General features: G+C 39.6%; 1 protein-coding gene across 2 annotated transcripts; it reads left to right on the forward strand.

Moving 5' to 3' along the window:
- Positions 1-7544: 7544 nt before the first annotated feature.
- LOC126629615 (pumilio homolog 4-like) lies at positions 7545-14500 on the forward strand. 2 transcript variants are annotated; one of them, XM_050299694.1, is made up of 12 exons: positions 7545-7881; positions 8037-8085; positions 8302-8977; positions 9712-10561; positions 10740-11310; positions 11394-11535; positions 11622-11729; positions 12272-12484; positions 12561-12671; positions 13319-13513; positions 13656-13830; positions 13910-14500. In XM_050299694.1, the coding sequence occupies exons 3-12, from the start codon at positions 8312-8314 to the stop codon at positions 13945-13947; spliced, it is 3069 nt and encodes a 1022-aa protein (XP_050155651.1). In that variant the 5' UTR covers positions 7545-7881; positions 8037-8085; positions 8302-8311; the 3' UTR covers positions 13948-14500. The 2 variants fall into 2 exon arrangements, with proteins under 2 accessions (XP_050155651.1, XP_050155650.1); XM_050299693.1 differs by having other exon boundaries at positions 7547-7881; positions 10737-11310.
- The last annotated feature ends 277 nt before the right edge of the window (positions 14501-14777 follow it).

Raw genomic sequence — 14777 nt, forward strand, 5'->3', positions numbered from 1 at the left:
AAGCCTTGTGTGCTAGGGATCGAAATCTAGCATGATCTCAGCAGACTCCTCATGTATTTCCCAAAGTACAATTTCCGCATCCACGAGCGTAAGGCATCTTAGGTATGGTAGGTTAAAATCCCGTTTGTATAGTTTGTCATTAATGATCAAGTAACGGGTAGCCTTGTATCGAATCTGCTTAGCTTTGAGGGAGGGTACCATGCGCAAGGAATTTATAAATCGGGGTAATCTAATTATCCCCCTGTTGTAAGTTGCACACTTCCACGACCATGGTGCTTGGTGCTGCCAACAATTCGACTTGAATTTTTCTCCCAATTTTGTCTTCCATTACTGAGGCGAGACGAGCCAAAGCGTCTGCATGACTGTTTGCCGCTCGAGGAATTTGGGTGATCTGGTAGTGGAAGTGTTTGAGCAACAATTGTGTTTGTGCTAGATATGCTGCCATTAAGCTATCCTTAACGTCAAAGTTATTAGCGACCTAGTTAACCACCAATTGGGAGTCACTGAATATATCAATTCGTTTAAACCCTAGTTGTTTGGCCAAACGTAAGCCTGCTAGAAGGGCTTCATATTCGGCCTCATTATTCGATGCCTTGAATTTGAAACGAAGAGCATACTCCATTGCCACTTTGTCAGGGGTCATAAGGACTAGTCCTGCTCCACACCCTATTGGTTGGACGAGCCATCAACATATAAACTCCATGTTGGGGCTGTTGGTTCTATTTTCTAAGCTTTCAAGGGTAATGAAACCACTTCTTTAGGCTTAGAAACAATGTCAACTGGATATGTGAAGTCGGCGATTAAGTCTGCCATTACTGGCCCTTCTCATCTGGCTTTGGTTGGTAGGAGATGTCAAACTCACCTAATGCTATCACCCATTTGATTATTCTCCTCGAAGTGTCAACACTTTGGAGTATTTGTCGAAGAGGATGATTGGTAAGCACGATGATGGAGTGTGCTTGGAAGTAAGGGCGAAGTTTTCGAGCAGACATGACCAATGCTAGAGCCAATTTCTCAATGTTGGAGTATCGTGTCTTTGCATCTTGTAGGGCCTTGCTAGCGTAGTAGACAGGTCGTTCGACATTACCATCATTTCGAATAAGAATGGAACTTACTGCCGAAGCCGATACCTATAGATAAATAATGAGAGTGTCACCAACTTCAGGTTTGGAGAACAAATGGGCTTTACTCATGTAGTCATTGAGGTTCTTTAATGCATCGGCACATTCATCAGTCCATGTAATGTACTTCTTACTTCCCTTAAGTACTTTGAAGAAATGAGCACATCTGTCTGTGGCCTTAGAGATGAACCTAGTTAAGGCTGCCACATTGCTAGTAAGGCTCTTGATGTCTTTTGAAGTTATTGGTTCCTTCATGTCGAGGATTGTTTTGATCTTCTTGGGATTAGCCTCAATGCCTCGTTAGCTTATCATGAAGCCTAAGAATTTGCCAAAGCTTACACCGAAGGCACATTTGTTGGGGTTCAACCTCATTTGGTACCTCTTTAGAATGGTGAAAGTTTCATATAGGTTAGTGATGTGTCGGTCAGCATGTTTGCTCTTGACTAGCATATCATCAACGAAAACTTTCATGCTCTTCCTAATATGTTCGGTGAACATTGAATTGACTAGTCTCTGATAAATCGCTCCTGCATTCTTTAAGCCGAAGGGCATGCCTTTATAGCAATATAATCCCCTATCAGTAGTGAAGGCTGTGTGTTCTTGGTTCAGAGGGTTCATGAGGATTTGGTTGTATCCTGAGTAAGCATCCATGAAGCTCAGGACTTCACACCCTACCATAGAGTCTATAAGTCTGTCAATGAGAGGAAGAGGAAAGCTATCCTTCGAGCATCCTTTGTTTAGGTCGGTGTAGTAGACACACATTCTCCACAAGACCTTTTGGAGCAGGAGACTTTCTTTGGTCGAATTTTTCTTAACAAAGACCACATTTGCTACCCATGTTGAGTAATTGACTTCGCAGACGAAGCATATACCTTTAAGTTTTTCAACTTCTGCCTTCATTGCTTCGTATCGTTCAGCATCATAAGATCTTCGTTTCTATCTCACCGGCTTGGTCTTGGGGTCAATACTCAAGCGATGACATATGATATTGGGATAGATGTATGACATGTCCTCGTATGACCAGGCGAAGACCTCAGTGTTCTCTTGCAAAAAAGAGATCAATGCCAACCGAATGGGTGGTGACAAGGTGGTGCCAATCTTCACCATGCGATCTGGATAATCTTTGGAGATAGAAACTTTCTCCAACTCTTCAGTAGGTTATGCTTGCTGGGTGAAAAAGTCGTCTCGAGGATCGTCGGGTTGATTGTTGCCACAGTGAAGATCCAAGTTGGCTTCGTCTGGGCTGGTCTTTATGACTTGGTCATGTATAGAAAAGGTTTCCTTAGGCACAGACAGGTGTTGTTGCTTAACCAAAGGGTTGTAACATGATCGTGCACTAAGTTAATCTCCTCTGATGTAACCATTGCCATAGGGGGTTGGAAATTTCATCAACAACATATGTGTGGATACCATGGCCTTGAGATCATTGATGCTTGTGCGTCCGAATATGACATTGTATTCCTTTGGGCAATCAACCACCAGGACGTTAGTGGTAGCTGTGTAAAGGCATGTACCAATGGTGAAAGGTAAGTGTATTCTCCCTAAAGGTTGCACGATATCACCGGAGAAGCTTATCAGATGAGAAATTGAGCGATCGAGCAAGTGTTCAACTACATTAAGTGCCCTGAAAGCTTTAGTAAACATGATATTGACCGAAGCCCTCGTGTCTACCAGGATTCGTCGTACTTCAAAGTTAGCTATATGAGCTTCCACGATCAGTGGGTCGTTGTGAGGGTAGATGATACCTTTTTCTTCTTCAAGGTAGAAACATATTAGATCCCAGTTAGGCTTTTGATACTTGCCTCCCCTGATGTCTTCCACGTGAAACACTTGGTGGCCAGGCCTTAAAGCTCATTCATTGTTTTTCATAGCCTTGTTGGAAGATTTAGATATGGGTGTGCCGCCACTTATGGAATATATCACATTCTCCTAGCGTTGGTTATGGTTACCCCTTGGAGGTTGAAGAATGAATTGATCAATTTTTCCTTCACGTGCCAAAGCTTCAATATAATCACGAAGGGTGATACATTTCTCGCCGCCATGGCCGTTATACTAGTGGTAGCAGCAAAACGTGCATGTGTTCTTCGTGGGCTTGTAATCCGGGTGCCTCTGCTTTGACTTCGATATCAGGTGTGCTATGCTGGGGTAAATGGCCACGCATGTGGCGTTCAAAGGTGTGTATGCCTCATACCTCGGGGTAGGGCCTGTCTTGACACGTGCTTGACCCACTGTGTTGACTGCCTGGGGTCGGGGATTATCGTGGCGATACCCTTGGTTATCGCGGTAATGTCCATTACTCCTTTTACTAAAATGAGATTGGTAAGGATGGAAATCTTTCATTTGGCCCTGAGATTGATATGTCTGTTGACTTGGCAAAGTATTAAGTAAGGCAGGGGAAGGCACCGCTGCAATTTGGAAGGTTGAGGTCTTCTCATTTAGGTGGGTCAGGCTTCCACTTCCTACTTGCTGATAGGGGATGGTTGTTGGGGGTTTCTCTTGGTATGTCTTTGCCTCGGTGGAGGCATGGTTATAAGCCTGCGCCATCACCTTAGAGTAAGTCTTCCAAGTGTTGGCATTGATCATGTACTTAAAGAAACAGTCACGTAGGCCTACCGTGAAGGCTTTAAGGGCAATCTTGTCATCTATCTCGGCACAACGGGAATACTCATGGCTAAAGCGGCCAGCATACATACGTAATGACTCGTCTGGCTTCTGGCAAATAATGTACAAGTCATTCGCAGAGTGCAAGCGATCAGTCTGGAAAATGTGTTGAGAAACAAATTGTTTCCTCAATTCCTCAAATGAGTCTACCGTCTCAGGTGGAAGACGACAATACCAGTTTAAAGCTCCACCAGAGAGGGTGAAGGTGAAGAGAAGACATTGTTCTTCGTCGGTGTGCATCCGGTATGCCATGCTGGACTTAAAGAGGTTAAGGTGTTCAATCGGGTCCTCATTTCCTGTATAGGGTTGCAAGTCAAGCTTCTGCTTGTCTTTGCTTGAAGGGGGTGTCGAGGATCCTCCTTGTAAGAAGGCCAGGCCTAGGTTGGTTCTAATCAGGTATCTCAGCTTGTCGTTCGGCCTTTAACTTGTTTACATCCTTAAGGAGTTGTAGGACAAGAGGGTCCTGAGTAGAGTCATGTACCATTGGAACTTTCTTTCGTAAATATCCATCTCCTCTTGGAAGTAGGAATGTTTGATCAAGAGCATGTGATTTTTCCCTGGACTCGTCGTATTGACTTCGAAGGTATGTCTGTCGGAACATCTTTGAGTCTCATATACCTTTGTGTTTCTCTAGGACTTGTTGCCCCTTCCCCAAATTGGTAACCGGCCTGGGACATGGGAGGGGACTGAGTCTTTTAGAGACCCTTGGGTCATTGATCTTCGAGCTTACATGGATTGGATTGTCTCGATGTTGCTTTAGAAAGTCTCGACAGTCGCAAAAGACGGCTTTCGATCCTTCCACTCCTTCTGTAAGGAGGTGTCTTCCTCCACTCATCCTGCTTCTGGTCAAAGCAGCTGGGTTGAGAGAAGTCTCATGTTGGTCGCCATTTCGATAAGTAGCTCGCTCCTCAACAGAAATACCCATGTCGAGGGCAAATGACCCTCCGTGTTGGGGGGCACCCAGTTAATGGTTGACTTCCACATGGGTGATGAGCTCATGTGTTTTAGTATATCTAGCCTAGTGGAGCATCTCAAAGACCTTCTCATACTGCTCTTGGAGGATCTCATTCTTCATCGCTATCTTGTTGTTATGAGCCTCCAGCTCATTGACTTTAACCTGAAGAGCAAACTTCTTTTGTTCCTTCTTTCGTTGCTTCGCACCATGTGCAAAAGGGGTGTCATTCTGTGTGATGTGGCTTCATTCGCTCCCCATGTTGGAAAGGGATTCCTGGTCAAAAGAGAGTGTACGAATGGTAGAAACCAGCTTAACAAAGCTGAAGAGAGTGGGAATAAGTGTCATTCCCACAAACAGCGCCAAATGTTGATTCACAAAATCAGTGAGGACTTTGGTGGAACAGAAAGTGTCAAGTTTGTGACCTTCGCTAGATTGCTCTGGTCACTAGTATGGATAAATATGTAAATGGATAGAGATAGGAAAGCAAACACAATATGTACGTGGTTCACCCAGATAGGCTACGTCCACGGAGTAGAAGAGTTCTCATTAATTGTGAAGAGCTTACACAAGTACATAGGTTCAAACTCTCCTTTTGTGAGTACTAGTGAATGATTTAGTACAAATGACATTAGGAAATATTGTGGGAGAATGATCTTTTATAGAATAGAGTTTCTAGCTTTGTTTTGACATTGACACGTATCGTGTTGTGATTGGCTTCTGATGTTGACACGTGTCATGCTATGATTGGCTTCTGATGTCGATACGTGTCGCGCTATGATTGGCCTCCTAGTTGGAGGGAAACTCTTCTGGGTCCTTGATGCTATAACATTGACCGGTACTCGGTAGTTTAGGGATTAGTCAAGTATGGTACAAACAAATTTAAGTAACCTTTTTTTTATTAATTTGTCCTATAAATAGGATATCAATTATGTCATTCACTATATTATAACATGTAAAATCAACATTACGTGGTCTGTATATACACAAATATTTCTTTATCAGGTGTCATGGGACTATTGTTAAACAATTTACCTCAATGACAGCTTCCATGGAAACTCTTTTAGTGAATCCGCCAGGCCGCCACTCCTTATAATTTTCAAAAATTAAATAAAATATCCTTTATAGCAAGTGGTCATTTACCATAGTGATGGAAAGCTATTGTGCCTTTGCACATAGGCTCAAACCTTGTTGATAGCTAATCTAACATTTAACTTACTAACGCTATCGTTTCAACTCAAAAAAAAATATATATCCTTTATTAATTAATATGCTAAACATACAACATTTATTATGAGCGTAAAACAGTAAATTTGAGAGAGGTATTTCTCTTATTCACTTATGAGTAATTCAAATATTAACCTTCACAATCAAATCATCTTGGATATAATGAGTTTATTCGCACGCACGTTAGCGCATGCAGATGTGATGCAGTTGGACAAACGCGATTCTCTGAAAACTTAAAACAACGTTTATTAAAAAAGATAGTGTTTGATTCCGTCAAATGTATATGTTTTCATTTGTCTCAAAATCAAAATCACACTTGTTGGATTAAAAAATGTAAAAATTCTTAGAAATCTCTACAAATACCTACTTCTTCAATCTAATTTCACACCTTATTAGCACACAAAAATAGTAGTTTAAATAATATAAACAATATCTAGTAGTATCATAATATTTCTCTATATACTGAAAAGTAATAAAATATTAAGAGGAATAAAACATAGTCCACGCACCATTGGAAATAGATAAAATTATAGCACTACTGTATTCATTTAAAAACTTTGGTGTGCATAACCAGGAATTAGGGGAGGATTTTCGCTCGACGCCGTAAACTATGGTGTATACTCGCATACACCTAATTATCTGTGACGTGTCTTTTTATTTAATTTTAGTTAATTTTTTAATTTTAAAATTGAAAAAATAACATTTAGTGTGAAAGTTAACCAAAGTTAGTTAAAATGACACATTGTAGATGACTAGGTGTATGATGAGCATACACCATAGTTATGATGGTGAGCTAAAATGCTCATAGGAATGAGGGCTAAATCTGGAAACAGCTATTGGAGATGACATGTATTACAGTCTAGTAGTATTTTTACACTTGTAAGTGAGAGTTTTAGATTCAAATCTTGAGAATGACAAGTTCGCAACTAATTTATTTCTCACCCCTTAATAGAAATGAAAAAAAATAAATAAATTGGAAAGCTTAAAAATAAGAGAAGGAAAGGGAATCAAAATAACTAGTTGTCGTAGTCGATCCGGTTCCTTATTTATTGGTATTTGATTACAAATTTTATGAATATTACACTTTTTTTATTTCTTACGTGTGAATAAACACATAAAACGTTAAGAAGTGAAATAATTTACTTACCTATATATTAGACATGTTCTTAATATAAATAGGGATGTGCTATCCACACACTCGTTGTTAATTTCTATCCATTGATTTTCTTCAATTCATCTGATCCGACGGCCGAAAATTAAAAAATATGTTAAAAGTAAAATGGAATGTGTGAATATCACATCGCTATAAAAAACCATAAAGTATAAAAAGTGGGACGACCTTTATCACAAACCAAACAACCACTGGTACGAAGAAAGACTTACCTGAAAAGATTCATCATCACGTAACACAGAACTCATTCCATGGATGTAAGTTTGTCGGTTATGAATTGAAAACACAACTATAAGTGAGGCCTAATAAATAAAATTTGTCAGTTTCCAAAAAAAATAAAAAATAAAATATGTCACAACTCGTCCATGCAAGTTCCCCGCTCCCCCTCCACCGCCCATCACCGTCCATTCCTCACATCATACGGTCCACCCTCTCCTCTCTTCCCGCCTCGTACCCACCAAAACTCTCTCTCCAGTCTCTTTCTCTCTCTAAAAATTAAAGCGGCCGTTTCGAAAGGATATCAGGCCCACACGATCTCATCCCCAACTTCAGCTTCCCTCTCTCTCTCTCCTCTCTGTAAAGTTTTCTCTCTAACCCTTGGAATTGTTCCAAAATTCTTCGCCTATATTTTCGATCAGAAAAGCATCACCTTCTCGTACATTTGATCGTATATACATTTGTTATATTTTTTCTGTACATATAGCAATTGGATTATTGGTGTGTAGCTCCCTCGCGATCAGTTCCGTGACGTAAGTCCTTGCGTTTGATCATTTCTCCGGTTTCAGTACCAATTTCGATACAATTCATGAAATTTACAATGACTTTGTATGTTTTGAGGTTGTTTTTTTGGTGTGATCATATAATTGGGTTTGCTGATTTTTATGTTTTCCTTGATTTGTCCCAGGATTTGTTGGGGATTTGATCGTATTGTTTTGATCGATGTGAGGGTAAAGGTACGAATTTTTCATTTCGAATATTGTTTTTTTTTTTTGAGTATTTTATACTTTTTGAATTGTGTAATTATAATGTTTTTTGATCATTTGGGTGCACCAAAAGTTAGCCAATTGTTACTTTTCTTAATGATTACGATTTTTGGAATGCGAAAACTAGCTGAATTTTGAGAACTTCTGTTAATTTCTGTGTTTTTTTGTTTGTTTGTGATAATTTAGAGTTGTGGAGATGGCTACTGGGAGTAACATACATATGTTATCAACCCGAGACAATAATCTGCAAGGACCCAATGGGAATTTAGAAGATGCTTTACAGAGTGAGCTTGAATTGATTCTGAGAGAGCAGCGCAATCAGCATGCCATTCATCGGGAGAGGGACATGAATATGTATAGGAGCGGTAGTGCCCCGCCAACTGTTGAGGGATCGCTAACTGCTGTCGGTAGTCTCTTTAGGAACTCAGACTTTAGGGATGTGACTAGTAGGATTAGTAATAACAATGGGATTTTGTCCGAAGATGAGATTCGATCTCATCCTGCTTATCTTTCATACTACTATTCGCATGACAACATTAACCCAAGATTGCCTCCACCGTTGTTGTCAAGAGAGGATTGGCGTGTTGCACAAAGGTTTCAGGGCGGCGGGTCTTCTTTTGAGGGCATTGGAGACTGGAGGAGGAAGAAGTTGGCTGATGATCGTGATAGTTTGTCGCTGTTTGCCACGCAGTTGGGGCTACAAAAGGCAGAGAATGATATGATGGAACTGAGGAATGCTAATGGGAGCAATATCCCTGAACAAACTTCATCTGAGTGGCTTGATAGAAGCTCGGATGGTTTGATTGGTTTGCCAACAACTGGGCTTGGTGGAAGGAGAAAGAGTTTTGCTGACATTTTACAGGTAATCTATTGTGAAGACTTTCTTCTGTATTATTTATGTAGTTCCTTGGTTAGACTTTGATTGCATAGTTTTGTACTGCATTTTTTTTTGGATTCCCTTTAATTGCTAATCTTGACATTTGTTTCTTTCTCAAATTTTGTATGGTTGAGTATTTTGATACTGCTGATACCTGCCCCTTTTGATTAGTATTTCAGTTCGATGTCAGTTTGAAGCTTCCATTACAGATAGCTTTTAGTTTACATTTGATATTTATTGCATACTACACGAGATCACACATTTTCCATAATGGCTGGTTCACCTTCACACGGGGATGCAGAGCAAGGATGTAGCTAAGATCCTAAAAGCATGATCCTGCTCTTAGAATTACTCTTGCAACTATCTGTGGTGGCGTCTAATGGAACCTTTCCATCTTGCTAGCTGTTGTATTATATGCCCATGACATGTTGAATGCATGCTGTACTTTTATTTATCATCACTGTCTAGGTTCTCATTTCTTTTGTCATTTTTTTCCCTTTTCCTTTTCAAATATCCAGAAAAGGTCAGATGAATATTAGTTCTTTCATATTTTAATGCAGAAAGTTTTCATTATTCATATTCTTTAATTGATATGCTTATACCTGCACTTTTCCAAGTATATCCAAACAATTTGGTTTGGAAAGAAGTGCTTAGCTGCTATTTCTTGTTTCTTTTTTTTTTTTTGTGTCATGTAAATTAATAACTGACATATGCTGCAGGAAGGACTTGATCAAACTGCCTCCTTGTCAGGTCCCCTGTCAAGGCCATCAAGTCGTAACGCATTTGGTGATATCATGGATTCCACAGGCATGGCTGATCCCCATCCAGTTGGGTTATCTAATGGAGTGGAGTCTGCAGAGGGTATGCATAATGGAAGAGCTTCATGTGGCCTGGTGGGAGTTCAGAGCCATGGCTCAACAGCTTCTAATTCCTTTGCATCTGCTGTCGGTCCTTCTTTGCCAAGAAGCAGAACCCCTGAACAACAACTACTTGGGAGGTCTAACAGTTTTGGCCTCCCCCCTGTAGGGAGTAGAGTTTTCCCAACCAAGAGGAAGAATGTTGCTAGTCCAGATATTCAAAATGATCGTTCTTCCAGCATGAATGATCTGGCAGATATTTCAGTCAATTTTTCTGGCTTAAGCCTGTCAAAAATTAGACCTGTAGATGATGATAGACGTATTCAGTCGCAGCTTCATGTGGATCTTGATAATCAGCATGATTTTCTGTTTAAGATGCCAAATGGGCATAACCAGAGGCTGCAGCAGGAACTGTTAGAGAAGGCAAATGCTGAAATTTTTTCTCTTCCTACTAATTATGCTCATCTAGCAAAGAAAAATGGAATCATAACAAACTGTACTACATCCACTGGGCAAGCTAATTTTTCAAGAAGAACTTCTTCTCCCAGTCTTTACTCAAACGGGAGTTCTTCAGGCTTTGGAGCTTTGGAGGGATCTAATGTTCCTTACCAAGAAGCAAATACGCCAGGTTTGGACTTTGATGGCCACGTTGCTGGGGCCTATCCTGTAAATCCGAAGTTGAATATGACAATTAATAATCATCTTGATGCAGGTAATTATGTAGTTTCTTAAATTTCATCTGCAACAATTTTTTTTTAATTTTTAAAACCAGCAGAGTACCTTGGTTGAATAGTCAGTTAGCACTTAGCATTGACAATCTCTCTCTCTCTCTCTCTCTCTCTCTCTCTCTCTCTCTCTCCCTCCCTCCTTTTCTTTTTCGGGTGCAGTAGCTAGAGGTGATGAACAAGGTCTGAACAGACTGGGAAACAAAGTAGGGCCTGGTCTCCATTCTCCTGTTATGGACCCATCTTATATTCAGTTTTTGCGAAGATCTGATCATGCAACATGTAATGTAACTAGTCCAAGTGGTTATCCTCTGAGTAAAAACCACTTTGGTACTTTGCATGGAGACTTAGAGGGGATTCAGAAGGCATATCTTGAGGCATTGCTTGTTCAAAGGAAGCAACAGTATGAGTTGTCACTTTTAGGTAGATCTGGTGGTTTTAATCATGGTCATTATGGGAACCCACCATATGGGCTTGGTATGTATCCTGGAAATCCAATGGAAAATTATCTGCATCCTTCTATTGGGTCTGGTAGTCCAATGTTTGAGAGTGAGAAGATTGCACGCTTTAATTCTATGTTGAGAAGTTCAATGGGAGGGTCGGTTAGCTCCTGGAACTCAGACATTGGAAAGGACCTAGAACGACGACATGCATCATCGTTATTAGACGAATTCAAGAACAACAAGAACAAGTCTTTTGAACTTGCAGACATTGTTGATCATGTAGTGGAATTCAGGTATATGTTTTCTTTAGTGTATATTCTTCTTAGGTTGCTTTGGCAGCAATTCTGACTTCAATTTCTTCTGCTCTAAATTGTAGTACCGACCAGTATGGAAGTCGCTTTATTCAGCAGAAACTAGAAACTGCCACTGTGGAAGAAAAATTGAAGATATTTCCAGAGATTATTCCTCATGCTCGCACCTTGATGACTGATGTATTCGGAAATTATGTCATACAGAAAGTATGATTGATCTCTTTATTTCAAATACTTGAAAATTCCTTCCTTCTATTTAAAATTATTAATTCTATTGTTCGTGAAAATTGCAGTTTTTTGAGCATGGTACAGAAAGCCAAAAAAAAGAATTAACCAGCCAACTTACTGGCCATATTTTGCCTCTCAGTCTTCAAATGTATGGTTGTAGAGTGATCCAGAAGGTGACTTCCTGATTCTCAAAATCTTGATCTACTTGTCTCTATCCTTTTAGCAATGCCTTTCTGCGTGTTAGCTTCACACCTTTGATCTGCCTCAAAATTTGCATAGCATGTATATGAATTCCTTTGTCCAGTTTTTAATTTTGCAGAACTCTTTCTATCATAGTGTATGTTGTTACTCGTGCCACTTACATGCTTCATTGCTACGAGCAAATAATGTATTATATTGTATTTGCCTAGCAGTAGCTTCATGTGATGTTCGTATTGGGTGAGGAAAAAAGACAGTTGTAAATGAAATTGGAGTGTTAGAAAAATCCAAGAAAGATGCCTTCCATATGTTACGTATAAACACAATGCTAGTGTCTTGTATAACCTTCATTGTGACGGATGACTGTATATGTTACTATGCTTCCCTCCTCTATTACAAAACGATGCTTTGGCACATGGAGAAAAACAATGACCCAATCATCATATTATTTAAGCATTGTTTAACGAGATGAATCGCACTTGGAAAATAAGTATAAATGCTCTAAGTTTTACGCCAGGCTTTGGAAGCAGTTGATGTGAATCAGCAGGCACAGATGGTGTCGGAGCTTAATGGTTCAATCATGAAATGTGTTCGTGATCAGAATGGGAATCATGTCATTCAGAAGTGTATAGAATGCATCCCTCAAGATAAAATCCAATTTATACTTTCATCCTTCTATGGGCAAGTTGTCGCACTATCCACTCATCCTTATGGTTGCCGGGTTATACAGGTTAGTTGTTTGCATCCTCTTCCCCTGTGTAGGGATTCTTTATATTTACTTGTGTGATCCCTTTGGGTGCCTACAGAGGGTTCTGGAACGTTGCAATGATTCAAACATGCAACAAATAATCATGGATGAAATCATGCAATCTGTATGCGTTTTGGCACAAGATCAATATGGAAATTACGTCATTCAGGTATTCAATACTCAGTATATATATGGTTGAGCTGCTGGGTTATATTTATTTGTTTAGTTTTTCCATAGATAGCCATGGATTTGTTTTATTTTGTTTTTGTTAAATGAGGTATGTTCCAGAAAATGTGCATTGTTTCGGATGAAATGTTTTCCCAAAAAAAGGGAAAAAGAAAATTGGATTTTTGTGCATGAGAGGACATATTGGCCTAGCAGTAACTTAATTGCATAGCAAATATTATGAACCTAATAACCAGAATTCTTGTTGTTTAAGATTATTCTGAGCACGTGTACAAAACTGGATTCCGAGGTACTTTATATTTTTGTTTTCATTGAATAGATCGTATGCCTTGTAGCTTATACTATTCATGATATGGCTCCTGTGATGTCTTTTTTGAGATTCTTCTGAGCATTAAAGCAAAACTGGATTCCAAGGTACTTGATAGTCTTTTTCTTTGATTGAAAGCCGATGTGGTTTATGGTGTGTTCTCACTTTTGTTTTCACGATCGATAGGAGTCATGTTATGTCTTTGCTTTAAGACCCTACGCTATTTTTGATATGTAACATCATCAACTATATATACCTGATGGAAATGCTCGTGTACATATCTTCAACTGTGCGTATCTGATATAAATACTCTTGTTTGGTAGCACATCCTTGAACATGGTAAACCGCACGAACGGACTGCAATCATCCACAAGCTTGCCGGACAAATTGTGAAGATGAGTCAGCAGAAGTTTGCTTCTAATGTTGTGGAGAAGTGCTTAACTTTTGGGAATGCTGAGGAGCGTCAGTTTTTAGTGAATGAGATGCTGGGTTCAACTGATGCAAATGAGCCCTTACAGGTCTAAAATTAACGTTTTCCATACCAAAGATAATATATGCTTTCAAGATAGTCTATACTAGCTATGGAAATTTTAACATGAAATTAGCGTGTTGATCAAATTTTTTGATGCATGACCAGAAATTTCAAATGCAATTGTGCAGGCCATGATGAAGGATCCGTTTGGAAACTACGTTGTGCAAAAGGTTCTTGAGACGTGTGATGATCAGAGTCTTGAGTTGATTCTATCTCGCATTAAGGTTCATTTGACTGCCCTGAAGAAGTATACGTATGGCAAACATATCGTTTCTCGTGTCGAGAAACTCATCACAACTGGAGGTGAGCCTTTTCCTACGTATTCCTTGCACAGATTTGCAAAGTACAAGACCTCTAACAGATTTTGATCTGTCATATGCAGAAAGGCGCATAGGGTTGTCAGCCTCGTTTTCTTCTTGAGAAGCCCAATCTGGAGCGAGTAAAAGGCATTTTTCCTGTTGCCACCATGAATAAGTATGCACCTGTTGTACAGCTAACATGGACAGCGATCTTAGCAAGTTTGATCGATACAGAAAAGCCATAGTTGTAAATAAGCATGGAATCTGGAGGCCCCTGCGATATGATGTTTTTGTCTATCCGCCTCCTAGTATATATTTTGGCTCGCCGGTTCTAATCTGACCATGAAAAAACTCGGCATGGAAGACGGTCACCCTTGGGCTCGAGATTTTACCGGTACAAGGTTCAGTGTCTGTATTACATTCTCAAGTGTAAATGGTTAACTGCATTTTGAAAGAGAGGGTAAATAGGGAGTGTTTTTATATGTTGGGGCTTTCGACTTTGAGAACCACTTAGTGTAAATATACTGCAATTTTCTCGAGGATATGTATGTAGCTGGCCTTTTTGCAGTTGTCTTTTCCTCTTTAGATTTTTTCTTAGATGTTTGTTATTTCATTCAAAGAGAGAGAACTACAATCCATAATTCAATAACAAGAAATTAGGTTTATGAAGGTTAGTTGATTCCATAACCATTCGTTCTCCGATTCATGATAGTTCCTCCCCCTACAGCGAAGTTTGAATTCTATTTTTTGTAGTTTAGAACGTCTCCAGAATAGAATAAAAAAAATATTTCCAATTTCTTTTCTAATTTTGAACTCCTGTCAAACATTTAAGTGGAATTCATTTCCATGGGGATATGAAGGGAAAATCATTGACTAAGGACTGTAGCTCCGTGTGCTTTGAAAAAAAAGCCAGTTTTCCAAAGCTGCAAATAGCAGCTTCAGCTTTTTCCT

This window comes from Malus sylvestris, chromosome 7 (genome assembly GCF_916048215.2).
Source record: "Malus sylvestris chromosome 7, drMalSylv7.2, whole genome shotgun sequence".
Taxonomy (NCBI): domain Eukaryota; kingdom Viridiplantae; phylum Streptophyta; class Magnoliopsida; order Rosales; family Rosaceae; genus Malus; species Malus sylvestris.